Source organism: Bubalus kerabau, chromosome 17 (assembly GCF_029407905.1).
Source record: "Bubalus kerabau isolate K-KA32 ecotype Philippines breed swamp buffalo chromosome 17, PCC_UOA_SB_1v2, whole genome shotgun sequence".
NCBI classification, from domain to species: domain Eukaryota; kingdom Metazoa; phylum Chordata; class Mammalia; order Artiodactyla; family Bovidae; genus Bubalus; species Bubalus kerabau.
Window position 1 is genome coordinate 56,563,643 of NC_073640.1, and position 23,566 is coordinate 56,587,208.

General features: G+C 47.2%; 1 protein-coding gene across 3 annotated transcripts in view; it reads right to left on the bottom strand.

The window, feature by feature from the left end:
• OPA3 (outer mitochondrial membrane lipid metabolism regulator OPA3) overlaps window positions 1–23,566 on the bottom strand; it is a 67,056-nt gene that overhangs the window by 26,647 nt on the left and 16,843 nt on the right. Inside the window, exons 2-3 of one of the 3 annotated variants that reach the window (XR_008703746.1) lie at window positions 4,611–7,271; window positions 2,846–3,317 (exon numbers count right to left, since the gene is read on the bottom strand). The exons of 1 other annotated variant lie outside the window; for it this stretch is intronic. Coding sequence is in view for 1 of the 2 variants with exons in the window: in XM_055551106.1 (XP_055407081.1) it covers window positions 6,853–7,271 (419 nt within the window). In the remaining variant the exon portion in view is untranslated. Of the gene's footprint in view, window positions 1–2,845; window positions 3,318–3,412; window positions 7,272–23,566 lie in introns of those variants that run through there. One more of the 3 variants, XM_055551106.1, reaches the window with a different exon arrangement.

Here is a 23,566-nt window from a genome sequence, read left to right on the forward strand (position 1 = left end):
GAGGTACAGGGATGTGACCCCTGAGTGAGACAGCCCACTGTGCTCATGCACCCCCCAAACCAGGTCCATATGAGCCCTGACTTGGTGGAGGCGCTTCTGGGGAGCCTGGCCTGACCACTGCTATTCCAGGGGTGAGGAGAGCCCTAAGGCCAGAGTCCCAAGTCCAAGCCCGCCACCTCCAGTTGCCTCCTTCCTCCAGGGTGTCCCAAATGGACCCCAGGAGCGTCCCCTGATGGAGGCACGCTGGAGATAAACAATGTCAGTTACACAGTGTGAGAAGAGCACCCAGGCCAGCCCCCACCAGCTACAATTCAGAAAAACCAAAGCCTGCCAGAGGGCACCCAGATCTGAGACGACCATGGGGTGGGGAATGGGAATGCTATCCACATCTCCTCACACTGGTTCTCCTGCAGCCTCAGCCCCTCAGCACCAACGTGTTCCTTCTCGGTACACATAGCAAAAACCTTGAAGCCATCAGTGACTCACCATCTCCCATCCCTGAGCACATTCTGTCTGCTCTACCTTTGAAATATTAATCTGCCCAGAATCCCACTTCTCCCTACCCCCACTGTCTCCACGGCCTGGACAATCACAGTCGCCTCTTCACTGGGCTGGTGGCTTCCAGTTTTGCCCCGCGCTCATAATGTGTACTGGGCTCCTGTTAAAACTAAGCCAGCTCACATCCTCCTCCACTCAGAGCCCTCCCTTGGCTCCTGCTCACCCCACAGTAAAAGCCAAAGTCTTCACCATGGCCCAAGGCAGCCTGCTTTATGGAGGTTAGTGTAATGCATACCTATGTGTATGCTTTCCTTAAAAAAAAAAAGTAAATAGAAAGTAACAGAGTTCATCACACACCAGTAAGGGCAATTATTGTTTAGCAAAATTTTGTTCTAACAAGGTATGTATGATATTAACATTGTTGTCATCCCATCACCCAGTCATGTCCAGCTCTTTGCGACCCCATGGACTGCAGCATGCCAGGCCTCCCTGTCCATCACCATCTCCCAAAGTTTGCTCAAGCTTCACATCCATTGCTTCGGAGATACCATCCAGCCATCTCATCCTCTTACGCCCTCTTCTCTTTCTGCTCTCAATCTTTCCCAGCATCAGGGACTTTTCCAATGAGTCAGCTGTTCCCATCAGATGACCAAAATACTGGAGTTTCAGCTTAAGCATCAGTCCTTTCAATGAATATCCAAGGTTGATTTCCCTTAAGATTGACTGGTTTGATCTCCTTGCTGTCCAAGGGACTCTCAGGAGTCTTCTCCAGCACCACAGTTCAAAAGCAGTTAATTCTTCAGCACTCCACCTTATATAACACATATTAACATACATGTGTTTTATGATACGATGGATTTTATGTTTATGATACATATTAGGTATATGATACATATTTATCTGTAGTTTTTCTAAATGCAACACAATAAAACAGGAGATATCAGACTACATGGCACATATTAAGGGTAAATTACTGAAATGTTCATTGCAATGATAAATTTTACATACACACAACACACACAACATATATGATGTTATGTGACATATAACATAAAATGTTTTTATATTCCATTATATACTATGTCACATAATGCAGGAATTACACAATGTATATCCAACATGGAGGATGAGTTGTGAATTATTATACATATATATGGTGGATCATATAAAACATAGGTCTTATTTCACCTTGCCACTGTAGATTGAGATGGAGACTTTGCAATTGGAGAACGGCAGGGTTATTGAGGCATCTCCAGGAAGTAGCTCCCATGGGTGGGAACTGGAGGAGTGATGGATGCAGGCCCAGGCAGGGGGGCGTAAGAGCTGACCTGATGGGTGTGTCGGAGCTGGTTGGCCCCTCCAGAGTTGTGCCAACTGAGGCAAGGGGGCCAGCCTTTGTCCTCTGGAGCCCTTTGCCCGTCCTTCTTTCCTTGCTTAATCTGTTCCAGGGGTCAGTAAACTCTTTTTATGTAAAGGGCCAAATAGTAAATATTTGCATCTTTGAAGGCAAAATGGTATTTTTCACAAATGACTCAACTCTGTCATTGCCGTGCAAAAGCAGCCATAAAAAGACATAAACAAATGAGCGTGGCTGGATTCCAATAAATCTTTATTCCCAAAGACAGGCAGCGCCAGGCCCTTAGTCCACTGACCCCAGCCCTGTTCTCATAGCAGAGCCTCTTGCAGGTCCGGAAAGAGGCAGACCCCCCCACCGTTGCAGGGCCTGCTAACCCTTTCTCACTCTGGCGACTGCCAACAGGGCTCCTTGCGTCTCCTCCCTGACCAGCTGATGTACATCTCCATCTCCATTACTCCTGAACTCTTTCTTTTCAGCCCTCATCACCTAGACCTGGTTTAGTTTTTCTTCTTTCTTCCTTCCTGTTTTTGGCTGTGCTGGGTCTTTGTTGTAGTGCACAGCTCTCTAGCTGTGGAACATGGGCTCAGTTGTTGTGGCTCGAGGGCTTAACTGCCCCAAGACATGTGGGATCTCAGTCCCCACCCCACCCCCAGGGATCGAACCCACATTCCCCTGCATTGGAAGGTGGATTCTTTACCACTGAGCCACCAGGGAAGACCCTAGTTTTTTTCCTTTACTGTCCCTGCACTAGCTGGTGGCTCCGTGGTAACGGCAACCTTGTCTAGTTCCCGGCTGACTCCCAGCTGCTAGATAGAACAGGACCAGGAGCGCAGTAAACATTTGTCCAGTAAGCGGGTAGATGGTGCCCTCTCCACCCTTCTCTGGACATGCTTCTCCTCTCCTTCTGCCTATGGGGGCTGGGGGACCCCAGCCTGGCCCCACAGCATCACAGTGGCCAGCTCAGCGATGGGCCAGTGGGTCAGGTGGGGGCTTCAGGAAGTCCATTTTCTCCTGGGGTGGCTCTCCCCAGGCAAGGGCCTGCCCAAGGGGGAAATCAACATGGGGGCCAACAGGGCCTGCCAGGAGCTGACAGAGGCAGAGTCCTCGGAACACCGGATGAGGCTTTTGTGAGCCAGTGTTGAAGAATTTGCTTCTGATGGCTAACAGCCCTCCTCAGGAGGAGAGGAGTCCCTCCTTCCCAAACAACCACAGGGCAGATAACACTGGAAGAGAAACACTGGACTGTAAGCCCCCTGTGGGTAGGGTTGGTGCTGTCTCCTTCACAGCTGGGTCACCAGCCCTGCACAGAACACGGTGAGGAACATGGTGGGTGCCTTGGTGACAGTTTTTGTTTGTTTGTTGGTCAGGCGCGGCAACACCCAGGGATCAAGCTCCTGCCCCATGCAGTGGATGCGCAGAGTCCGAACCACTGGACCACCAGGCAATTCCCTCGGTGACAGTTCTTTGAATGAAAGAATAAACGAAGGACAGTTTTTCTAAGGTTAACAGGGATTTTTAAATGTGGGGAAAAAAATACACCAACTTGAAGACAGCCAATTTGAATTACAAATTTATTCTAACCCCTTTTCCCAAGTCACAAATAGATACAAAATTTTAGCTAGCAGGAAACCAGAGCGATGAGCCATGCTCTGGTCTTGTGCGTTTTGGGGGGATTCTTTCCCCTCACATGTGCTGACCCCACCCGCATGCAGTGGGTGAAACGGCTACATCCCACAACATCTCGCCGCACGTGAGTATGCGTCAGGGCTGAGTTCTGAGTCCGAGATGCGAGAGCAGCACTATATCAGGGTCAGGCTGGTGCAGGGGATAGGAGCTCCAACCCAGACTGCCCATCTTCTCATCCCACGTCTGCTTCTTCCCCTCCTGTGTGACCCTGGGTAGGTGACGTTCCCTCTCTGTGCCTCAGTTTCCTCATCAAGGAAACCAAGAAAATAATGTTATGCCAACTATATGAAGCACTTAGAACAGTGTCCTGCGCCTAATTGGAATTCAATAATTAACTCCACCAGAGGCTTCCCTTGTAGCTCAGTTGGTAAAGAATCTGCCTGCAGTGCAGGAGACCCGGATTCGATTCCTGGGTCAGGAAGATCTCCTGAAGAAGGAAACGGCAACCCACTCCAGTATTCTTGCCTAGAGAATCCCATGAAGAGAAGAGCCTAGCAGGCTACAGCCCATGGGGTTGTAAGAGTCGGACATGACTCAGCAACTAAACCACCACCATCACCACTCTGATAATGACCACATCTAACTGACAAGAGAGGTCACTGACATTGATGTCACTGACACTGACGTGATGTGGGGGGCAGTTACAGTCCCTGGCCTCCAGAAACGCTGATCCAGAGATGTGTCAGTGCCAGAGTGGACCCACCCCCACCAGAGGTAACCATGGAAACAGGTGCTGAGCCAGCTCACCTGGCTCAGTCAACCACTCCATCATCCTGTGGCAGCTCTGTCTCTTGCCTTCATCATTTAACCCACTCAAGTCACTTCTGATTTAAAAAGTATCCCTACCTGGGCCCACCTCCTCAGCTCCCTCTATATCAGTGGAGGCTCTTCTAGAAGGAATTAAGATGCTGTCTCAGAACCCCAGTTTCTTGGTTTCCTATCTGGGTAGGTCTTGTGTCCATGTGGTTTTCACCCCCCTGGGGAGGGGAGGTGAGGGAGGAAGGAGAGAAAGCTGGCCCCTCCCACCCCACCTGCAGCTGCTGGGAAACAGATGTGGCATGGGTCTCACCTCATTCGTCAAATGCTAAGATCCTGAGTGCAATGGGGGGCTGTTGATAGAGAATTGCACCCCCTGCTTTCGCTATTGTGTAGAGATCTCTGCCCCCTCCCTGAGTAGTCCACCTCCCTCTCATCTTTCTTCTCGCTTCTCTCCTAATTTCAATAAGCCTTGTACCCGTTTTGAAGATCAGCTCATGATTCTCAAACACATCCTTCAGCTGACTTCCTAACTCCAGGGCTCCTTTAAGTAAGCAACATCTACAGCCTGAAAGGGGCTTCCCAGGTGGCTCAGTAGTAAAGAATCTGCCTGCCAATGCAGGAGACACAGGTTTGATCCCTGGGTCAGGAAGATTCCCTGGAGAAGGAAATGGCAACCCATTCCAGTACTCTTGCCTGGAAAAGCCCGTGGACAGAGGAGCCTGGTGGGCTACGGTCCATGGGGTCGCAAGACTCGGATATGACTTAGCGACTAAACAGCAACAGCCTGAAAGACAGAATGCTGACTGGTGGGGCCCAGACCCCTCCCACTTCAGAGGTGAGTCTTGGAAGAGAAGCCACGTTGTGAAGGATGGTTCCTGGACTGTTCCTCTCACCCTTGTGCTTCCCCAAATGTCCCACGGGGTTGGCAGGAGTCCCAAAGTACTCCTGGGCTGCCTCACCCAGGAAGTTATGGGAACTTATTTGCAAAGAATCTTTGATGTAATTAAGTCAAGGATCTTGACATGAAATCATCCTTGATTTAGGGTGAGCCCTAAATCTAATGACAGGAGTCTTCACAAGAGACAGGGAGGAAGAGAAGGCCATGGGAAGATGGAGGCAGAGGCTGGGGACATGTGGCCACAAGCCAAGGGATGCCTGAGGGCACAAAATCTGAAGAGGCAAGAAAGCGTCCTCCCCTAGAGCCTGTGGAAGGAGGGAGATCTGTGAACACCCTGGTTTCAGATCTCTGACCTCCACAACTCCTGTAGTTGTGGGGGGGTGTTGTTGTTTTTTTTTTGGTTTGTTTTGGCTGCCCTGCAGCATGTGGGATCTTAGTTCCCCAACCAGGGACTGAACCTGCGCCCCCTGTACTAGAAGCACAGAGTTAATCCCGGACCACTAGGGAAGTCCCTAAACTCCTGTTGCTTTAAGCTACCGAGTTTGTGGTAATTTGTTATGGAAGTCCTGGAAACTAATAACAAAGGTAAGACCAACTGGTAGCCAAGCCCAGTGAGATGGAGGTGGGAATTGGGGATTGGAAGCAGGAGGGTAACACTGCGTGAAGAGGGTCTGCTGGACCAGAGCCCCATGAGAGGAGGGCAAGAGCACACAGATCTACAGATCTGATGGGACACGGGGATGTGGTCATCTAATCCATGGCAGGCAGTGCCCTGAGCGACGCCACTGAAGACAACGGTGGGAAGGCAGGAAAGGACACGTCAGGAAAGGCCTGGGACTCTGAGGACAGGTAACCAGGGGGCTGAGGCTGCAAGACAGGCCAGACTAGCCATTTGCAGGACCGAATTTTCCATCAGAAGTGGGAGTGGTAGGGCACTGCTAGAAGACCCTGCACAGCCATTCCAGTGGGTTGTGCCCTAGACCAAAGGAAGGGGGTGGCGGTTGGTTCTGTTGGAAAATTCCATTTGAGTGTCTCTGGGGAAGAGACCATGGATCAGGTTAAGGGGAAAGATATAATATTTGACGGATCAACTGTAAGCCAAGATCCCCCGTGTTTTCCCCTCAAAGAGAGGAGTGATGGCTAGAGGGCCCACCTTAGAAGGTGAGGGAGGCAGAAGCGCACTGAAAGACACTGCATTTCCTCACAATGGCCAGTGCCACCTGACAAAGGGAAGGAGGTATTCTGATGTCAAGGATGAGCGTCCCAGGGAAACGTAACACTGATCACTGTAAACGGGGGGCTGACAGGTTGATCTGGCTCAAGTCCGGTTCCAGGTCTTCTGCCACAGGAGTGAGCCTGCTGTCCTGCTGGCTGGGCCCTGGGTCTGTGCGGTTTGGAGTGGGCAGGAGGGGTGAGCACTGCGGACTGCACCACCTGAGTCAGAGGCTGGAGGGGCCACGTTGTAACGCTTCACCTGCTGGCCACTGGTCACAGTAGGAAAGTATCATGGGTCAGCAGCAGGGTGACCTAAGCCAAGTTCCATCCATCCACATACTGGTGGTTTCCCCTGGGCCAGCACAGGCAAGGGTAACGCAGGGAGAAGGCCACATCAGGGCACAAAAGGCCACGTCCAAGTTCAGGCTGCAGCAAGCTCCTACTTCTTGGGTGAGGACGCTGCCTGGGATGTGGACGTGGCCCCGGGGGTGGACGGCGGGTCCCCGGCGCGCAGCTGGGCGCGCACCTCTCGCATCTGCGCCTGCAGCTCCTCCAGGTCGCCCTTTGGCGGCGCCGCCTGCACCTGCGCCTGCAGGGCCTCGAGCGCCAGCGCCAGGTGGCCCACCTCGTCCCGCATCGCGTTCCAGGCGGCGCGCTGCTCCTCCTCCTTGCGCCGCTGCTGCGCCTGGTGGCGCCAGTACTCCAGCACCAGGCAGCTGCCGCCCACGATGAAGATGGTGGCCTCGCCCAGCAGCTCGGCGCCCAGCTCGGCAGCCGCCTCCTCGTTCAGCGGCTTAATGACCGTGCCCCGGAAGCCCATGATGCGCATCTTGGTCCTCATCTCCACCCAGTGGTACACTGCGGGGGAAGAGAGGGGTCAGGTTGTGCGCTCAGGGCCCCCTGCCACCCCCACCCCTCCATGCCTCGGTGTCCAGGTCAGAGAATTGGGGACACAGCAGCCAAAATCACCAGGGGGGTGCTTTAAAGAAGACCCTGCCCCTGGCCTGGTCTGAGGAACGCCAAGTCACCCCTCTTGGGGTGACCCTGAGGGCATCCTTTAAATCTCCCAGAAGATTCTGGCAAGGGGCCAGGAAAGAGAAACTGTGCCCCAGAGGGGAGGTTCTGAGACTGGGGACCAAGCTCCTGGAAGGTCACTAGGAGCTCCCAGGGCTCAAAGTCCCAGGAGGTGTAAAGAAAGGGTCAACTGCTGAAAGCTTAGCTCCTTCTGCTTGTCTCTCAAGCCACCTCCCTGGGTACCCTCACCCCACCCACTTGAGAGAGGCAGAACCCTTTCCAGATCTTTCCAAAATGCAGCGGCGGCGGTGTGGGGGGCACCTCCTGGATCCAAAGAAAGGGCAGCTGAAATGTGGGAATGGATGCTAAGTGACTGTGAGCACAGGGTGCCCGAGCCTCTGCAAGTCTGGCTCCCAGCCTAGATCTTCATCAACTCTGAAGATGGAGCTCCTCACAGAAAGGTTCTGGGCACATATCCTGGAAGAAGCTCACAACTGACTGATGCTGCTGGAACAAAAAACTTCCTTGCCTAGCTGTTTCTTTGTGAAGGAAGATTCTCAGCGTTTGAGTCTTAGAAACAAGGCAGAATGGATGCTGAACCCCGACTCACTCATATGACAGTTAACATTCATCCAAGGACACTTGGGATTATTGGGGGTGATGTCCTGTTTTCTGGCTCATCTGGAGATTCATTTTCCTTCCTCTCATTTTACTTTTAATGTATAATAATTATCCAGAAAATGTAGAACACATAAAAGGTTTTAATTAATTGTGGACTAATAATTTTATTTTTTGGACCAATAATTTTAAAGGCAATTCAAACCAGAAGAAAATATTTTAACATTTAGAACCTTACACAGGAAATTAAACAGATTCAAATTTGAATTTCTGTACATATTTTGGTTGCTGATACATCATTCATTAGACAGAATTCTTCAGGGAATGAAACTGTAAGTATAATTTCAAGGACAAAAAGGGACAACATAAAATTTGACTGTAAAAGAAGAACTTGCTCTTTTTTTTTTTTTTTTTCCCTTATAAACCGGGCAACTGCAGGCACCAAATCACAAGAGTATGTGGATTTCGGTAATACTTCAAAGAAAGGATGCTCCAGGTGTTTGAAAATGTATTCCTAACACAACAGAAATGATATCTTTTGTAGTTCCTATTGGTCCCCCAGCCACACCATAAGAGATGAGCACCTCGTCTTTCCCTGACCCCTCTGCTCCCCATTCCTACAAGTGATTTATAATATATATTTTATTCTTATATTTACACACTTCTCACCATCTCCCTTGGCTCCCAACATGGCCGAGGAGGAAGCCAGCAACCCCTCTTCCCCTCTCCACTTTGCACCCTGCAATCTCCCTAGGTCAGACCATTCTTTCTCAAGATCAAGGTTTAACACACTGGCTGTTCAGGGGCTATAGTACAGTCCCTTGCACTCTGTGCATCAGGTAAGTCAGAAAAATGAAAATAAATGGTACATACAAGGCACCCAACATGGAGACACTGTTCGGTATGACGTGACTACGCTAGAAAGGAGCCCCTGTGACGGGCTGTGTGAGGGTGGGGGCCGCCTGGTAGAGGGGCCTGGGTGCCTTGATGTGTCCTCAGGATCAGGTCAGCCAGCTTCTCTACTCTTACTCCACGGAGCACATGTCAGTTTGCTCTCAGCTGGACGATGATTTTCTAGGATGACTTGACCTTCTCTTGCATGACAGTTCTCAAACTGCATATCTCATCCCATAAGTGGGTCATGAGGCCGGTGTGGTTGCACAAACTATCATTAAAAATATAAGCAAGAACGTAATTTTTAGGGAACTGGTGACTGACCCTGGTCAGGTATGATGATAACCACTTGCATGACCTGTGTTGCAATAGGAGGTCCTGATAAGGAATGAGGTCCTGCCTGCAAATGCTAACCTGGAGGATTCAGAAGGGACCAAAGGAGAGAGGATATGCCCGCCCACAGCATGTCCTGTAAAATTAGCCCAGAATTCAGGGGGAGCCTAAGGAGGAGGTGAGTGCTAAGTCACTTCAGTCGTGTCTGACCCTTGGCAGCCCCATGGACTGCAGCCCGCCAGACTCCTCTGTCCATGGGCTTCTCCAGGCAAGAATGCTACAGGGAGTTGCCATGCCCTCCTCCAGGGATTCCCAACCCAGGGACTGAATCCTAGTTGCTTATGCCTCCTGCATTAGCAGGCAGGTTCTTTACCACTAGCGCCACCTGGGAAGCCAATGGAGGAGGGAGGAGATGATATATCCTGCCAACCTCTGAGAAACCCTCACGCTGGAATCCATCTTGGCTAAGTGATGCACGAACCACCAGGGAGGAGCCTGAGTCACAATGATTGGTCAGAGGCAACAGGGAAACTAACCCCATCACCGTAAAACCTGAGACCTCGAGCTACGTGGCAGAGCAGTCCTCCTGGTTCCCTTACCCCTCTGCTCTCCACCCAGGTGCCCCTTCCCAATGAAGTCTTTTGCTTTGTTAGCACATGTGTCTCCTCAGACAATGCATTTCCAGGTGTTACAAAAGAGCACACTCTCGGGCCCTGGAAGGGGTACCCCTTCCTGCAACATAATAGAAAATATTAGATGGACTTGGAGGCATTACCCTAGTTGGTCAGAGAAAGACAGATAACTGATGATCTCATTTACATGTGGAACTAAAACAACAAAAACAAAAAACCAAGCTCATCGATGTAACAACAACAAAAAAGAATACAAAACATCCAAGCCAATCTCATGTACTCAGGGCAAGGACTGTTTCACAAAACTTTTGTTGTTGTTTTGTGTGGGACTATATGACTGTGTGTGCGACTGGAACATGGGCAAAAGGCTGAAAGCCACTGTCCTAGACTTTGGTTGGATCCCCAAATCTCCAGACAATGTTTAGGACAGTGACATCTTCCCAACACTGAGTCTTTCGATCCGTGAGTATGGTCTCTCTCTCCACTTAGCCTCGCATTCTTTCTGCCAGCCTTGCACTTCTCTAATTTTATTTATTCCTAGGTACTAATAGTTTTGCCATTATTACTCATGGTATTTTAAACTCCATTTTCCATTTGGCTGGGGCTGGTGCACAGTGATGATACAGTTATGTAAATAACTTTCTCTCCAGTGACCACCCCCATCCATTCTTTTTTTCCCTTTTTAGTGAAATATAACTTACACAAAGTAAACAAATGTTAACTGTAGAGCTAATTTTTTTTAATCTTTATTTTGTATTGGGGTATAACTGATTAACAAACAATGTTGTGATGATTTCAGGTGAACAGTGAAGGGACTCAGCCATACATACACATGTACCCATTCTCCCCCAAGAGCTGCATAGTTTTGTAATATGTAAGCATCACCTAGGTCAAGATCTAGGACATTCCCACACTCCAAATGGCTCCCACCCTCATGCCTGCTTCCAGTCGGTACTCCTAAAGTCACTATTCTGACCTCTCATGATAGATGACAGTTCCCTGAAATCCTAGTCTGTGTTCCTCGTGATAGATCACTGTTACTCTTTCTGTTCTGACCTCTTTTGTTCAGCAATATGTGAGATCCATGGTGTTGCCATGCGTTCAGCTCATCCACTGTGTTGACTGAACAGTTCATTCACCCACACCCCACGGATGGACACTCAGAGAGCCTACAGTAGCAAGCTTTCCCAGGAATGAAACTGCTGAATCACAGGGCATTGCATAACCCAGACAATCCAACACACATCTTAATGAAGTATTTCGTTGTTAGGGGCAAGCTGACCCTAAAATTCACAGGAAATGCAGATGTCCTAAGAATAGAAAATTTTAAAGAAGATCAAAGTTGGAAGATTTACACAGATTTCAAGACTAACTACAAAGCTAAAGTAATTAAGACAAGACAGTACTGGAACAAGGACAAATAGAGAACTGGGAAAGAACAGACTGTCCAAAACTGGGCCCTCACATATTTGACTGCTTTTCAAATGCTAGACCAACCTTGTAGTCTTGGAATAAATCCCACTAGGTTATAATGTATTATCTTTCTTATATAGTGCTGGATTCTAGTTGCTAACATTTTTGTTCAGGATATCTGAATCCATGTTTAGAAGGATCTTGGCCTAAAATTTTTCTTTCTTATAACGACCTTGTTAGGTTGTGGTTATCAGTATCTCATTCGACTCATAAAATGAATAAGGAAGTGTTCCACATTCTCTATTATTTAGAAGAGTTTGGGTAATGACCTCATTTCTTTCTTAAATGTTTGGAAGAATTTATCACTGAAGCCATCTGGGCCTGTGATTTTCTTTAAGGGGAAGGTTTTAAATTATAGATTCAATGTCTCTAACAGATATAGGGCTATTCAGAGTTTCTATTTTTTCCTGTGTCAACATTGTTAATTGTGTTTTTCGAGGAAACTGTCCATTTCCTCTACATTGCCAAATTTTGGGGCTATAGTTGATCATGATATACTCTTGTCATCCTAGAGTTAGGATCTGAATTCATCTTTCATCTTTCATCCCTTTTAATGGAAATTTGTGTCTTTCCCCTTGAGTAGTATTAACATTTTCAAAGAAACATCTTTTGACTTTGTTGATTGTTCTCTATGAAATGCCTGCTAACTCCTAGTTGTTCTTCAAGGTGTGTCTCAGGTGTTTCCTTTTTCAGGACTAAGACCCCTCTGGGCATCCTCAGCTCCTTGGGCTCCTACATCCCAGCCCTGATCAATCCTGGGTATCACTGGTGACAGATCTGTCTTCCCCACTGGGTCATGAGCTCCGCAAGGGCTGGGCGCAGGCGCATTCTGCTTGCCCTTCCATCTTACGCCTGATTTCACCTCTGCCCAGGGTACCAGCCCCACACTCCTCTTTTCCCACTGTGCCCAATTCACTTTTTAGGTCTCAGCTGGAGTGTCTCTTCTTCCTAGAGGAAGACACCTCTCTGACAGCTAGGCTGCATCAAACACATCCTCTAGGCTCCCGAAGTTCCCAGGCTTCCCTTAACATGACACTGTTTATTCCAGGTTCAATTTTTTTTTTAAATACGGATGTAGAACTCCTTGCTTCTAAAATGGATATAGAAATCAGTTTCACCCAGGCTTGTCTGACCTTTCACCAAAAATGTTGGTTTCACTGTTTTCAAGTTTCTTGAGACCTTTGGCAAATTCTCCCTGCTTCATGGGGAACTCCTTTGTCACTGCCTGGAGGCTAGACTGAAGGGCAGGTTCCCAGAAATGCCCAGCCCAGCACCTGGCATCAAGAAGGCACTCAGGCAATGTTTAATGAGTGGATGAACGGCTCATCTTTCCTTTGGGTGCCCTCAAATTTACTGCATTTAATGTCACTGCTGCTGCTGCTGCTAAGTCACTTCAGTCGTGTCCGACTGTGCGACCCCATAGACGGCAGCCCACCAGGCTCCCCCATCCCTGGGATTCTCCAGGCAAGAACACTGGAGTAGGCTGCCATTTCCTTCTCCAATGCATGAAAGTGAAAAGTGAAAGAGAAGTCGCTCAGTTGTGTCCGACTCTTAGCGACCCCATGGACTGCAGCCCACCAGGCTCCTCCATCCATGGGATTTTCCAGGCAAGAGTACTATAAGTATCCAAATTTTGTCCAAACATTCTTGTCTGTTTTGAAGTTTATATCTTAAATAAAGCTTGATGTTTATCCTATCTCTCAGGAGTCAAGAATGCTGCCCTTCCCAAGCGGGAGAGAATTTCACAGGTCGCTTTAGCCAAGAGAAAGGCAGGATTGGCCTAACCTGCTCATCTGCCCTCAGTCGCTCTGCTGGAACTTTTAACATCATACCATGGTGGCGCACTGCCACCTGCAATTCTTCCCCTTTTGAATGGGGTGTGTTGATTTACAATACTGTGCACATATTATGTATTGTGAACAAGAGTTTCAGGTGCACAGCACAGTGACAGTCTTTTCGCAGATTATACTCTATTACAGATTATTACAAGATAATGTGTATAGTCCCCTGTGCTATACAGTGAATCCTTGTTGCTTATCTACTTTATATACAGTTTGTATCTGTTAATCCCAGCCCCTAATTGGTCCCTTCCCACTTCCCTTTCCTCTTTGGTAACCACAAATTTGTTTTCTGTATCTGTGTGTCTGTTTATGTTCTACATATACATTCATTTGTATTATTTTTTAGATTCCACATACAGGTGATATCAAATAGTATTTTCCTTTCTTTCTGTCTGACTTATTTCACTAAGCATAACACTTTCTAGATTCATTCATGGTGCTGCAAATGGCACTATTTACTTTTTATGCCCAAGTAATATTCCATTATATATATATATACATATATATAATATATACACACACATATCTCTCTATATATGTATGTATACACACACACACACACACATACACACACACATATTAGATATATATATCACATCTTTTTAATCCAACTGAGGCAGGAGATAGATGGGGCCCCAGGTTGAACAGCTCCAACCGGTCTCCTGGCTGATACTTGGAGATATAAGGTATCATCAGGACTACTGGGCCTTGATTGGGTAAAAGCCAAAGCAACCACATTCTTCTAATTCTTGTGGTTAAGAGGATTTCCCTGCCTGACACACTGGCAGAAAAGGTCCTCAGTCGAGGGGAGAGAAAAAGGGAGGGAGGAGACACCAGCCCATAATTTGTCCTGCCAACCTCCCAGAAACCTTCATGTTTGAACTGATCTTGGCTGAGAGATGCACACACACTGGGGAGGACCCTGAGTCAGACCAAAGATGGGCACAGACAAGATGGTGTCAGAGGCAACCCAAAGACTGCGCGGATGTAAGCGACTTAAATCTCTCCTATTGACACACAACTCACTCTGAGTTCCCCTGTGTTTTCTTCCATACATACTTTGCTTCTAATAAATGCTTTATTTTTGTTTCACAGTCTTAATCTCTTTGCTAAATTCTTCCTTCAAAGAAGACAAGGACTGAGGTCCCCCTTCTTCCCAGCAAAATCACAATCGTCTATTGATGGGCACTTGGGGTGTTCCTATGTCTCGGCTATTGTAAAGTGCTGCTATGTACACTGGGGTGCGTGTATCTTTTCAAATTAGTGTTTCTGTTTTCTCCAGATATATGCCTAGGAGTGGAATTGCTGGATCATATATAGTTCTATTTTTAAATTTTAAAGGAAATTAAGCAACATATATTGCACAACAAATGGATCAATGAAGAAATTCAAAGAGAAATTTAAAAAAATACTTTGAGATGAATGAAAATGAAATACAACATATCAAAACTCATGGGAATCAGCAAAAGCAGTTCTAAGAGGGAAAACAATTTTTGAAAATACAGTGGTAAATACAATAAAACAGAACAGTTAAACTGGGGAACAGGAACGGAGGTAAAAAAGAAGACGGTTGAGTTTTCTTCTTTTTATCATAAATCATAGATGTATTTGACTCAAGAACTCATGTTCCTTTGACAACATTAGTAATTAATGTAATTTTGAAAACACAAATACATTTAAAAGACTTGCCTAAACCAAATATTCAATCCAAAAGTCACAGAAAACACATTCTTCTCAAGTCTCAAGTGTACATGGAATGTTCTCCAATTATAGATCATGTGTTAGGCAGCAAAACAAGCCTTAACAAGAAGACTGAAATCATATCAAGTATCTTTTCTGACCACACTGGTATGAAGCTAGAAATCAATTACAAAAAAACTGGAAAATCCACAAATATGTGGAGATTTAACAACATGTATTGTGCAACCAATGGGTCAATGGAGAAATAAAAAATACTTTGAAATGAATGAAAATGAAATACACCATACCGAAACTCGTGGGATTCAGCAAAAGCACTTCTAAGAGAGAAGTTCATTGTGATAAACACCTACCTCAAGAAACATGAAAACTCTCAAATATACAACCTTACTTTATAGCTCAAGGAACAAGAAGAAGGACAAATGAAGCCTAAAGTTAATAGAAGGAAGGAGATAACAAAGACCAGAGCAGAAATAAATGAAATAGAAACTAAAAAGACAACATAAAAGGTCAATGAAACCAAGAGCCGGCTCTTTGAAAATATAAACAAAATTGATAAATCTTTAGCTAGACTGACCAACAAAAAAAGGGAGAGGAATCAAATAAAATCAGAAATGAAGAAGTTACTACTGATTCTACAGAAATACAAAGGATCAAGAGAGTACTATAGACAATTGTATGCCAACAAATTGGACAACCTAAAAGAAATGAATAAATGCCTAGAAACATACAATCTTCCAAAATTGAATCATGAAGAAATATTATCTTCAAAAACATATTTATGTTCAATAAAAGACACTGAGAAAACTCGACAACCATATGTAAAAGAATGCAACTGTACCACTATCCCAGGTGGCACTAGTGTAAGAAGCTGCCTGCCGCTGCAGGAGATAAGAGACGCAGGCTCGACCCCTGGGCTGGGACGATCCTTTGGGAAAAAAATGGCAAACCATTCCAGTATTCTTGTCTGGAGAATTCCATGGATAGAGGAGCCTGGCAGGCTATGGTCCATAGAGTGGTAAAGAGTTGGACACAACTGAAGCGACTTAGCATGCACACATCTTACACCACATACAACAACTAACTCAAAATGGATTAAATACCTGACTGTAAGACCTGAAACCATCAAACTCCTAGAAGAAACAGGTGGTAAGCTCTTTAACGTAAGTCTTGGCAACGATTTTTTGGATTTGACACCAAAAGCAAAAATAAACAAGTCAAACTAAAAAAAGCTTCTGCACAGTAAAGAAAAACCATAAACAAAAAGAAAAGGTAACGTATGGGATGGGAGAAAATATCTTCAAATCATATATCTGATAAAGGGTTAATATCCAAAATATATAAAGAACTCATTTAATTCAACAACAGAAAAACCAAACAACTCAACTGACAGAGGACGTCTGAACAGGCATTTTTTCAAAGGGGATATACATATGGCTTGCAGGTACATGAAAAGATGTTCAACGTCACTAATCATCAGAGAATTGCAAATCAAAACCACAATGAGCTATCACACCTATGAGAATGGCTATTATCAAAAAGACAGGAAATAACAAGCGATGGTCAGGACATGGAGAGAAGGGAACTCGTGGGCATCATTGGTAGGATCATAAGTTGGTGCAGCCACTATGGAGAACAGTATGAAGGTTCCTCAAAACATTAAAAATAGAACTACCATATGATCCAGCAAACCCACTCCTGGGTATTTATCTGAAGAAAACGAAAACACTGACTCACAGTTCTGATTCTAGGAATTTATCACTTTCTTCTCCAAGAAAAAAAGTATGTATGGGTTTATAGAAAGATCTGGAGTCCAGAGGAATGCATGCTAACACCCACATGCTGGGACCATTTAGCAGGGAGCTTCTTTCACCTGCTAGGCCAGGGGCCTGCTCTGCATTCAGTTACCCAGGGGTGCACCCTGGGCACCAGCCACTCCTGCGGGGCTGATCTGCAGGACCACCGGGGCGCACCAGGAGGGGACTTTATCAGTGACTATTAGGGCCAGAGGCACGTGAGTGGTGCATGACACCATTTGATGACTTGAAGTTTTATGGCCATGTGATAAGATCACTTGAATAACCTTCATGGGGAAGACGGGTTCTTGGGAAGTTAATCACAAATATCTCAGGAGACTTTGGATCTTTCTCGGGAAGCTTTGTTGCTGCAGAGTCGGTGGGCACCAGCCAGGAGAACCCCAGAGGGTGGCAGGCCCCGCCAGCAGCCGGTGTAATGGGGCCCAGGTCCACTCGAGGTGGAGGATCTGACACATCACCTTCTCCGGTAACTACCTCGCTGGAGACCCCCTGGACCCAGTCAGTCCTCACTCTTCTCTCCTCTGCCTCCTGCTGTGGCCATTCTCTTAACAGCTTGCCCTCCCTGAGCCAAGAACCCGGGATGAGTATAGGGAGAGGAGGTGTGAAGGCCAGGATCTTCTGAAGGGCGGTAAATGTGAGGTGAGATGTGGGTATGACAGCCTTCCAAGCAGGAGTTGTAAATTGCAGATCTATGATCATAAGCTGCAAAATCAATGTGGTATGTGGTAACCAGCATCTCTTTAAAGTAAAAACATTTTAATTCACATTGTGTAATTTCAATTACATAAAATTCTAGAAAATGCAAGCTGCTCTCCAACAGATCAGTGGTTGCCTAGGGATTGGGGAGTCACAGGCAGGGGCTGGGAGGGGCACAGGGATACCCTGGGGTGACGGCTATGTTCACTCTCTAGGCTGTGGTGATGGTTTCATGGGTGTACACGTTTGTCAGAACTTATCAAGTTGTATACTTTAAATACATGCAGTTTATGATGTGTCAATTATACCTCAATAAAGTCATTAAAAATTAAAAGAGGAAACCTCCCTGGCAGTCCAATGGTTAAGAATCCACCTTCCAATGCAGGGAATGTGGGTTCAATCCCTGGTTGGGGAACTAAGATCCCACATGCCACAAGGTGCGGCAAAAAAAAAAAAAAAAAACCACTAAAAGAAACAGACGAGAACAAAATAGAGTAGAACAGACTAAGCCAGCCAGGAAGGAAGAGGAGCGGATGTTAGCTGGGTGAAGTCAACAAATACCACAGGAGATGAGGGCAGTCCCCAGAAAGGGGGATCAAAGCTGAACTAGAGTGAAGAGGGGAGGGGCCCAAGACACCCCCAGGCAGGGAGCCCGCCTCCCAGCTCTGCCCAGGCCCAGGCTGAGCTGTTTCTGGCCCCCAGGCGATGTGCAGGTGACTCAGTGGAGGCAGTGTGGCCCTGGATACCAGGGAGCGCACGGAGAGGGCTGTGGGCTCCGCTGCTCCTTCCATCAGAGGTGCTCAGTTGAGATGTAGCTCCTGGTCATCTCAGAAGACAATACCAAGTCAGAATAGGACAACTGCAGGAAATACTACAGGAAGAACGTCCAGGCCCTGAGAAGGCATCATCCCCTCCCCTTACTCCTCCCCTTCCTTCCTGAACCTTCACTTTGAGGACACGGCCCGGGGTCACCAGTGGTCTCTTCTTTCCAAGATTCTAAGTTATGGACCACAGATTCCTGGTCTGGGGCTCCTTGTCTGTAAAACAGACCAAATTAGAGAGGTTTCCAGCTCTAGCTGGAGGGTGAAGGATGATGGCTAGGGAAGATGAAGCATGTGGTGGCAAGGCAGATTTCTTTCTGCAAGCAAATGAACATGCTGAGCCGAAGGCCCCAGTTTGCTGAGTTCACAAACCACAAGATGGTGCAGAAACTTCTCTCTGGACCTTCTCCTTCCTCATGATTCTCCTGAGCTGCAGGCCAGTCTGCTGGTCTTCCTCCTAGCACCAGAGAGCCAAGAGATCCAGGAGGGGGAAAGACAGGCATTCAAGGATGTTCTTTTTTTTTTTTTTCTGGCTGCACTGGCTCTTCATTGCTTTGCAAGGGTTTTCTCTAGTTGTGGCTCAAGGATGTTCTTGGCAGTGAGGTTTACAGGGGTAAACAGTGGAAAATAACTCAGCTGCCAGAAGTAGATGATTCTGTTTGTGCTGCAACAGTCCCAGGTGACTGGGCCTTCCGGTACCAACAGGCTGCAAGGTACTTCCCCAAGTGCCTGACCACGCGAGACCAGGATACGAGTTACGAGTCCACCAATGAGACGCATCACCCAGGATTTGCAAGGAGACATTACTGAGATAGGGTCCCCCAACTGCAGCTTTGCATGGGTTCTGCTGGTGAAGGTAGGTTAGGGACCTCAAGGATTTCCAAGGTAAATGTCCAGTGTCCTATTACCAACTTCAGGGGTGTGATGGCTTCTTGGCCCCTGGATGGCATTAAATCGGTGTGTTCTTCAATACAAAAGTCAAGCAGGCAGCACCAGAGGCAGCATCTCCCCTGGTGGGTCAGTTCTGTGGTGGCATTCCTGGAAGCCCAGCCAAGAGGCACTTCTTCTAGCCCTTCCAATGACTCTGCAAACCTCATCCTTTGTATTAAATTGCTTTCTGCCTACTTTATTTGGAAATGTACCAAAAATAAGACAGATTAATCGATGGATAGAGGGATGGACTAATGGGTCAAAACGTGGTAAAGGAAGTACAGTAAGATGCTACTGGGAGACTCTTTGTGGGGGTATATGGGTATTCAATGTAAACCTCTTTCAATGTTGCTGTATGTTTGGAAATGTTTATATTAATAATAAAATGTTGAGAACCATCCTTTTTCCTAAAAGAGCTGGAGTGTTTTCTCTTTCCTGCAGGTGAACCCTGAAGATGCCGTGGTCCTAGAAATGACAAAAGCTGTCTATGGCCAATGTGGAAAGGGGCTCTGAATACAACAGGTGAACTGAGCAGCTGTCTAGTTCTTGGCCGGGTGCCCAGCACGGAGGAGAAATCTCCTCTCCAGGAACAGGGACCTCAGGGGACACGGGGTCTCTGTCTCCCTCTGCTGGCCTGAGATGAAGGTGGGACGCTGTCCCTCTGCTCCCTCCTGCAGGGGAACCTGCTATTTTAAGAGCCAGCCTTGGATTCAGCAGTTCCAAGGCTGGAGGCCCAGCGATGCTCCCTGTCCAAGCCTCAGTCTCCTGCTTTATAAAAAGGGTTTAATAATAATCCTTACCCGTAGGGTGTGTGACTCCATCAAGACTGGCGCCAGCTGAAGGTTTCCATACTGGGCAGCTATTGTCGTTGTTATAATCAGGCCTGGGCTGAGGCTCCTGAATCTCAAAATTGAAAAGTTTTCACTGGGTGTGGTGCAGGGAGATGACAGAAAATACACAGGGGTGTGCTCCTCCAGGCTTGGGAGACAAGGTTGCTGTTAGCAATACCCAGCGGGTCCTCTCTGCTCCTACAAATGCCAAGACCACAGGCTGGAGGCAGGCTGGGCCTGGATCCAGTCTCCATGTCCTCGGTGAACCCCCTTTCCCTCACTGCAGTGACTGGTAAAACAGCCCCCAAGAGGGAGGAACAGTTCTTCCTACGTTAGACTTCCAAATAATAAATGGAGAAGAAAAGAAGGAAACAGAAAATCAACACTGGATAAATAACACAATAATAACTGCCACAGATAAGATCCACAGATGACGCTAAAATTAGTGGTCAGAAGTCTCAGGAGAAACAGGATATCTGTATGGTCTCAGAGTGTCTTCCCCAAGAGATTTATTTCATTTTAAAAATTTTATTTATTTATTTATTTGGCTGTGCTGGGTCTCAGCTGCAGCTCATGGCATCCAGTTCCCTGACCAGAGATTGAGCCTGGGCCCCCTGCATTGGGAGCACAGAGTTTTAGCCACTGGACCACCAGGAAGTCCCTCATTTTATTTATTGAGGTATAACTGACATAGAGTATTACATTAATTTCAATGACTTAATGACTTGGTCCTTGTATATATTGCAAAATTAGATTAACTACAAATGGAAAAATGCTAACTTCACACTGGACAAACCTAGCAGACACCACCTCAACCGTGTGACCAAGGTCGGTATGACCAGAAATCCGGCTGATATCCTGAATTTCCTGACAGAGTGCACTGAGAAGCACACACTGGTTCTGGGTTATGTTTGCCAAAAACGTGGAATTTCTTTCCAGTCACGGGAAAGCATCAGACAAACTCAGATCAAAGGACAGTCTACAGAATTAACTAACCAGTATTCTTTGAAAGGGTCAAGGAAGACAAAGACAAACTGGGAAACTGTCACAGATTAAAGGGAGCTACAGAGACATGACAACTAATTCGGGATACCGGATGAGATCTGGAGACAGAATAAGGACTTCGGTGAAAACACTGGTGAAATGGGAATGCCATGGGTGGTTGCGTTACCAGCACTGCACTTGCGTTCCTTCCCTGGGTTTGCTTCCTGTACCATGTTTAGAGAGGATGCTATCATGGGGGGAAGTTGAAGGAAAGGTCTGCAAGAACTCTGCACCATTTCACAACTTTTCTTTAAATCTACCCTGAGCTCAAAGGAACAAGATTTAAAAAAAAGAAAAAGAAGGGACTTCCCTGGTGGTCCACAGGCTAAGTCTCCATGCTCCCAACACAGGGGACCTGGGTTCGATCCCTGATCGGGAAACTAGATCCCACATGCTGTAACCAAGACCTGGTGCAACCAAATAAATAAATTTTTTTAAAAAGAAATAGCCTCCAGGTGGCGAGACTGGGAGGAAATGAACCTTGGGAACATTCGCGGCTGCCAGGGTAAATCTGTTGCAGCACCTTTGAGTCAGTAATTCCGCTTCTGGCCAGATTCACCCTGCAGGTGTGAAAGGCTTGCCTGGCACATGAGTTCTGCAGCATTGTTTATGATATAACAACAACAACAACAAAAAAAAACAGGGAAGACCCTACGAGACTATCTACAGTCTCAGAAATTACAAGAATCTGTCAGTAGCTGAGAGTAAGGAAGTTTTTTGTTGCAGATAGACAGTTCTCTCCAGGATGCCATGGAGCACAGTCAGTGAAAAGCAGTGAGGACCAGCACAGTGTCTACTGTTTGCTGAATTCACAGAAAAAGAAAGTGGGGTGGCGGGGGTGCATATCAGCATCTGCTTGGAAATGCACAGTTGTTTTTTGTTTTTTTTTTTTAATTTTCTGGAAAATACTCAAGATAACCATGGTTGCCGATGTGGAGGAGAATAGCGTGCCTGGGGAACAGAAGTGGCGGGAGACTTTCCCCTACTTAACTCTTTTGAACCTTCAACTATGTGAACTTGAAACCAAAAACTGAAGACAAAACAGATAACTAAAATTTTTTTCCCCCAAAATCAACAAACAAGCCACCCTGGACCCAGAATTTGGGGTCAAGCCTGTTTAGATGAAATACTCTGCTCTTCCCTCAAGTCCCACTAAGATGGTGATCGGGTAGGAAGAAGCCAGAAGCCACAAGAACAGAGGGGAGAGGGTGGAGTGGCCTGGAGGGAGTGAGGCGGGCACCTGTGGGTGGGGTGGGGCAGGAGACCAGGATGGCAGGCCCTGGTGCCCCTGAGAGTGGAGATAAGCTGAGGACCCTCAGAACCCCTTCCCCACCTGACAGGAAGCTGCAGAGGGTGAACCAGGAGGACTCCAGGAACCGCTGAGGGAGCGGGCGCCATGCTGAAATTTTACAGTCCTGCCCCTCTGGCCTGGGACTGGTGGTCAATGCCCAGAGGTCAAGAGTGAAGGCCAGCAGCCCAGCCGGGAGTTGCTGGGAGTGAGGCCACATCGTTCATTGAGGCACTTTTTTTTTAGAAAGGGGCTCTGCTGAGCTGTGACCTTGGCCGTCAGGGGCACAGGAAAGATCTAGGCCACTGACATACCAGTAGCTCCCAGGCCTCTCTCTTCAGGAATCCAGAGCCTCCTCCCCGCTCTTCCTCTAAAGCCCTGGTGAAGTGGGTATCTGTTGGGTTTGCCAGCCCAGCATCCACTCCTCTTTCTGGAAACTTTCCCCAACCCTCCTGTGGGGAAGCCGCTCTCCCACTGTTCCTGCATGCTGTTCAGGTAAACCTGACCCTCCCCTCATCTTCAGATGCTGGCATTCAGCCCTGGGACTTTTCCTGGAATTTCAGGAAAGAGGCCTCCTCTTTCCTCTGGGGTTGCCTGGTGAGTGGGATGTGAAACTGGAGTTACTGAGGCCATCTTGTCCCCAAAGAGAGAGACTGCCTGAGAAAGAAGACAGGACAGAGAAACACAGGGCCCGCGGACGGGACTGCGCCTTCCAGGAATTGTCTGGGTTCCTGGATGCAGCTGAGCTTGAAGCTGTACACTTCCGGAGCTTTTATGCCCCTGCTCATTAGCTTAGGATTCCGCCACTTGTAAACAGGAGTTGAGAGAGGAGTTCAAAATGAGGTCATCACCCCTTCTTGACAAATATTGAGAGACAGGAGTCTCAGGGAGCGCTGAGGGGGCCATGCCTAGAAGTGTGTGCCAGAGTACACAGGACGCTGACATCACAGACAAGAGACTAGACAGGTCTTCTGCACTGAGCAAGTGTTACTTTTATTAGCAGAAATCAACTTTCTTCGAAAAATAATAAAGCAAATTAATTGATTCCTTGCTGCCCTTCATTTCTTTTGTCACCATGACCTCCCAGACCAGGTCCAAATGTATTAACATGGCCCTGTGTGATCTGTCTTTGGATGCCCATCCGGTCCCACCGTCTACGTTTCAGCCACCCCAGCCTCTTATTCCTCTTGTTCACACCTTGACCCTTGCACCTGTGCCTCCATC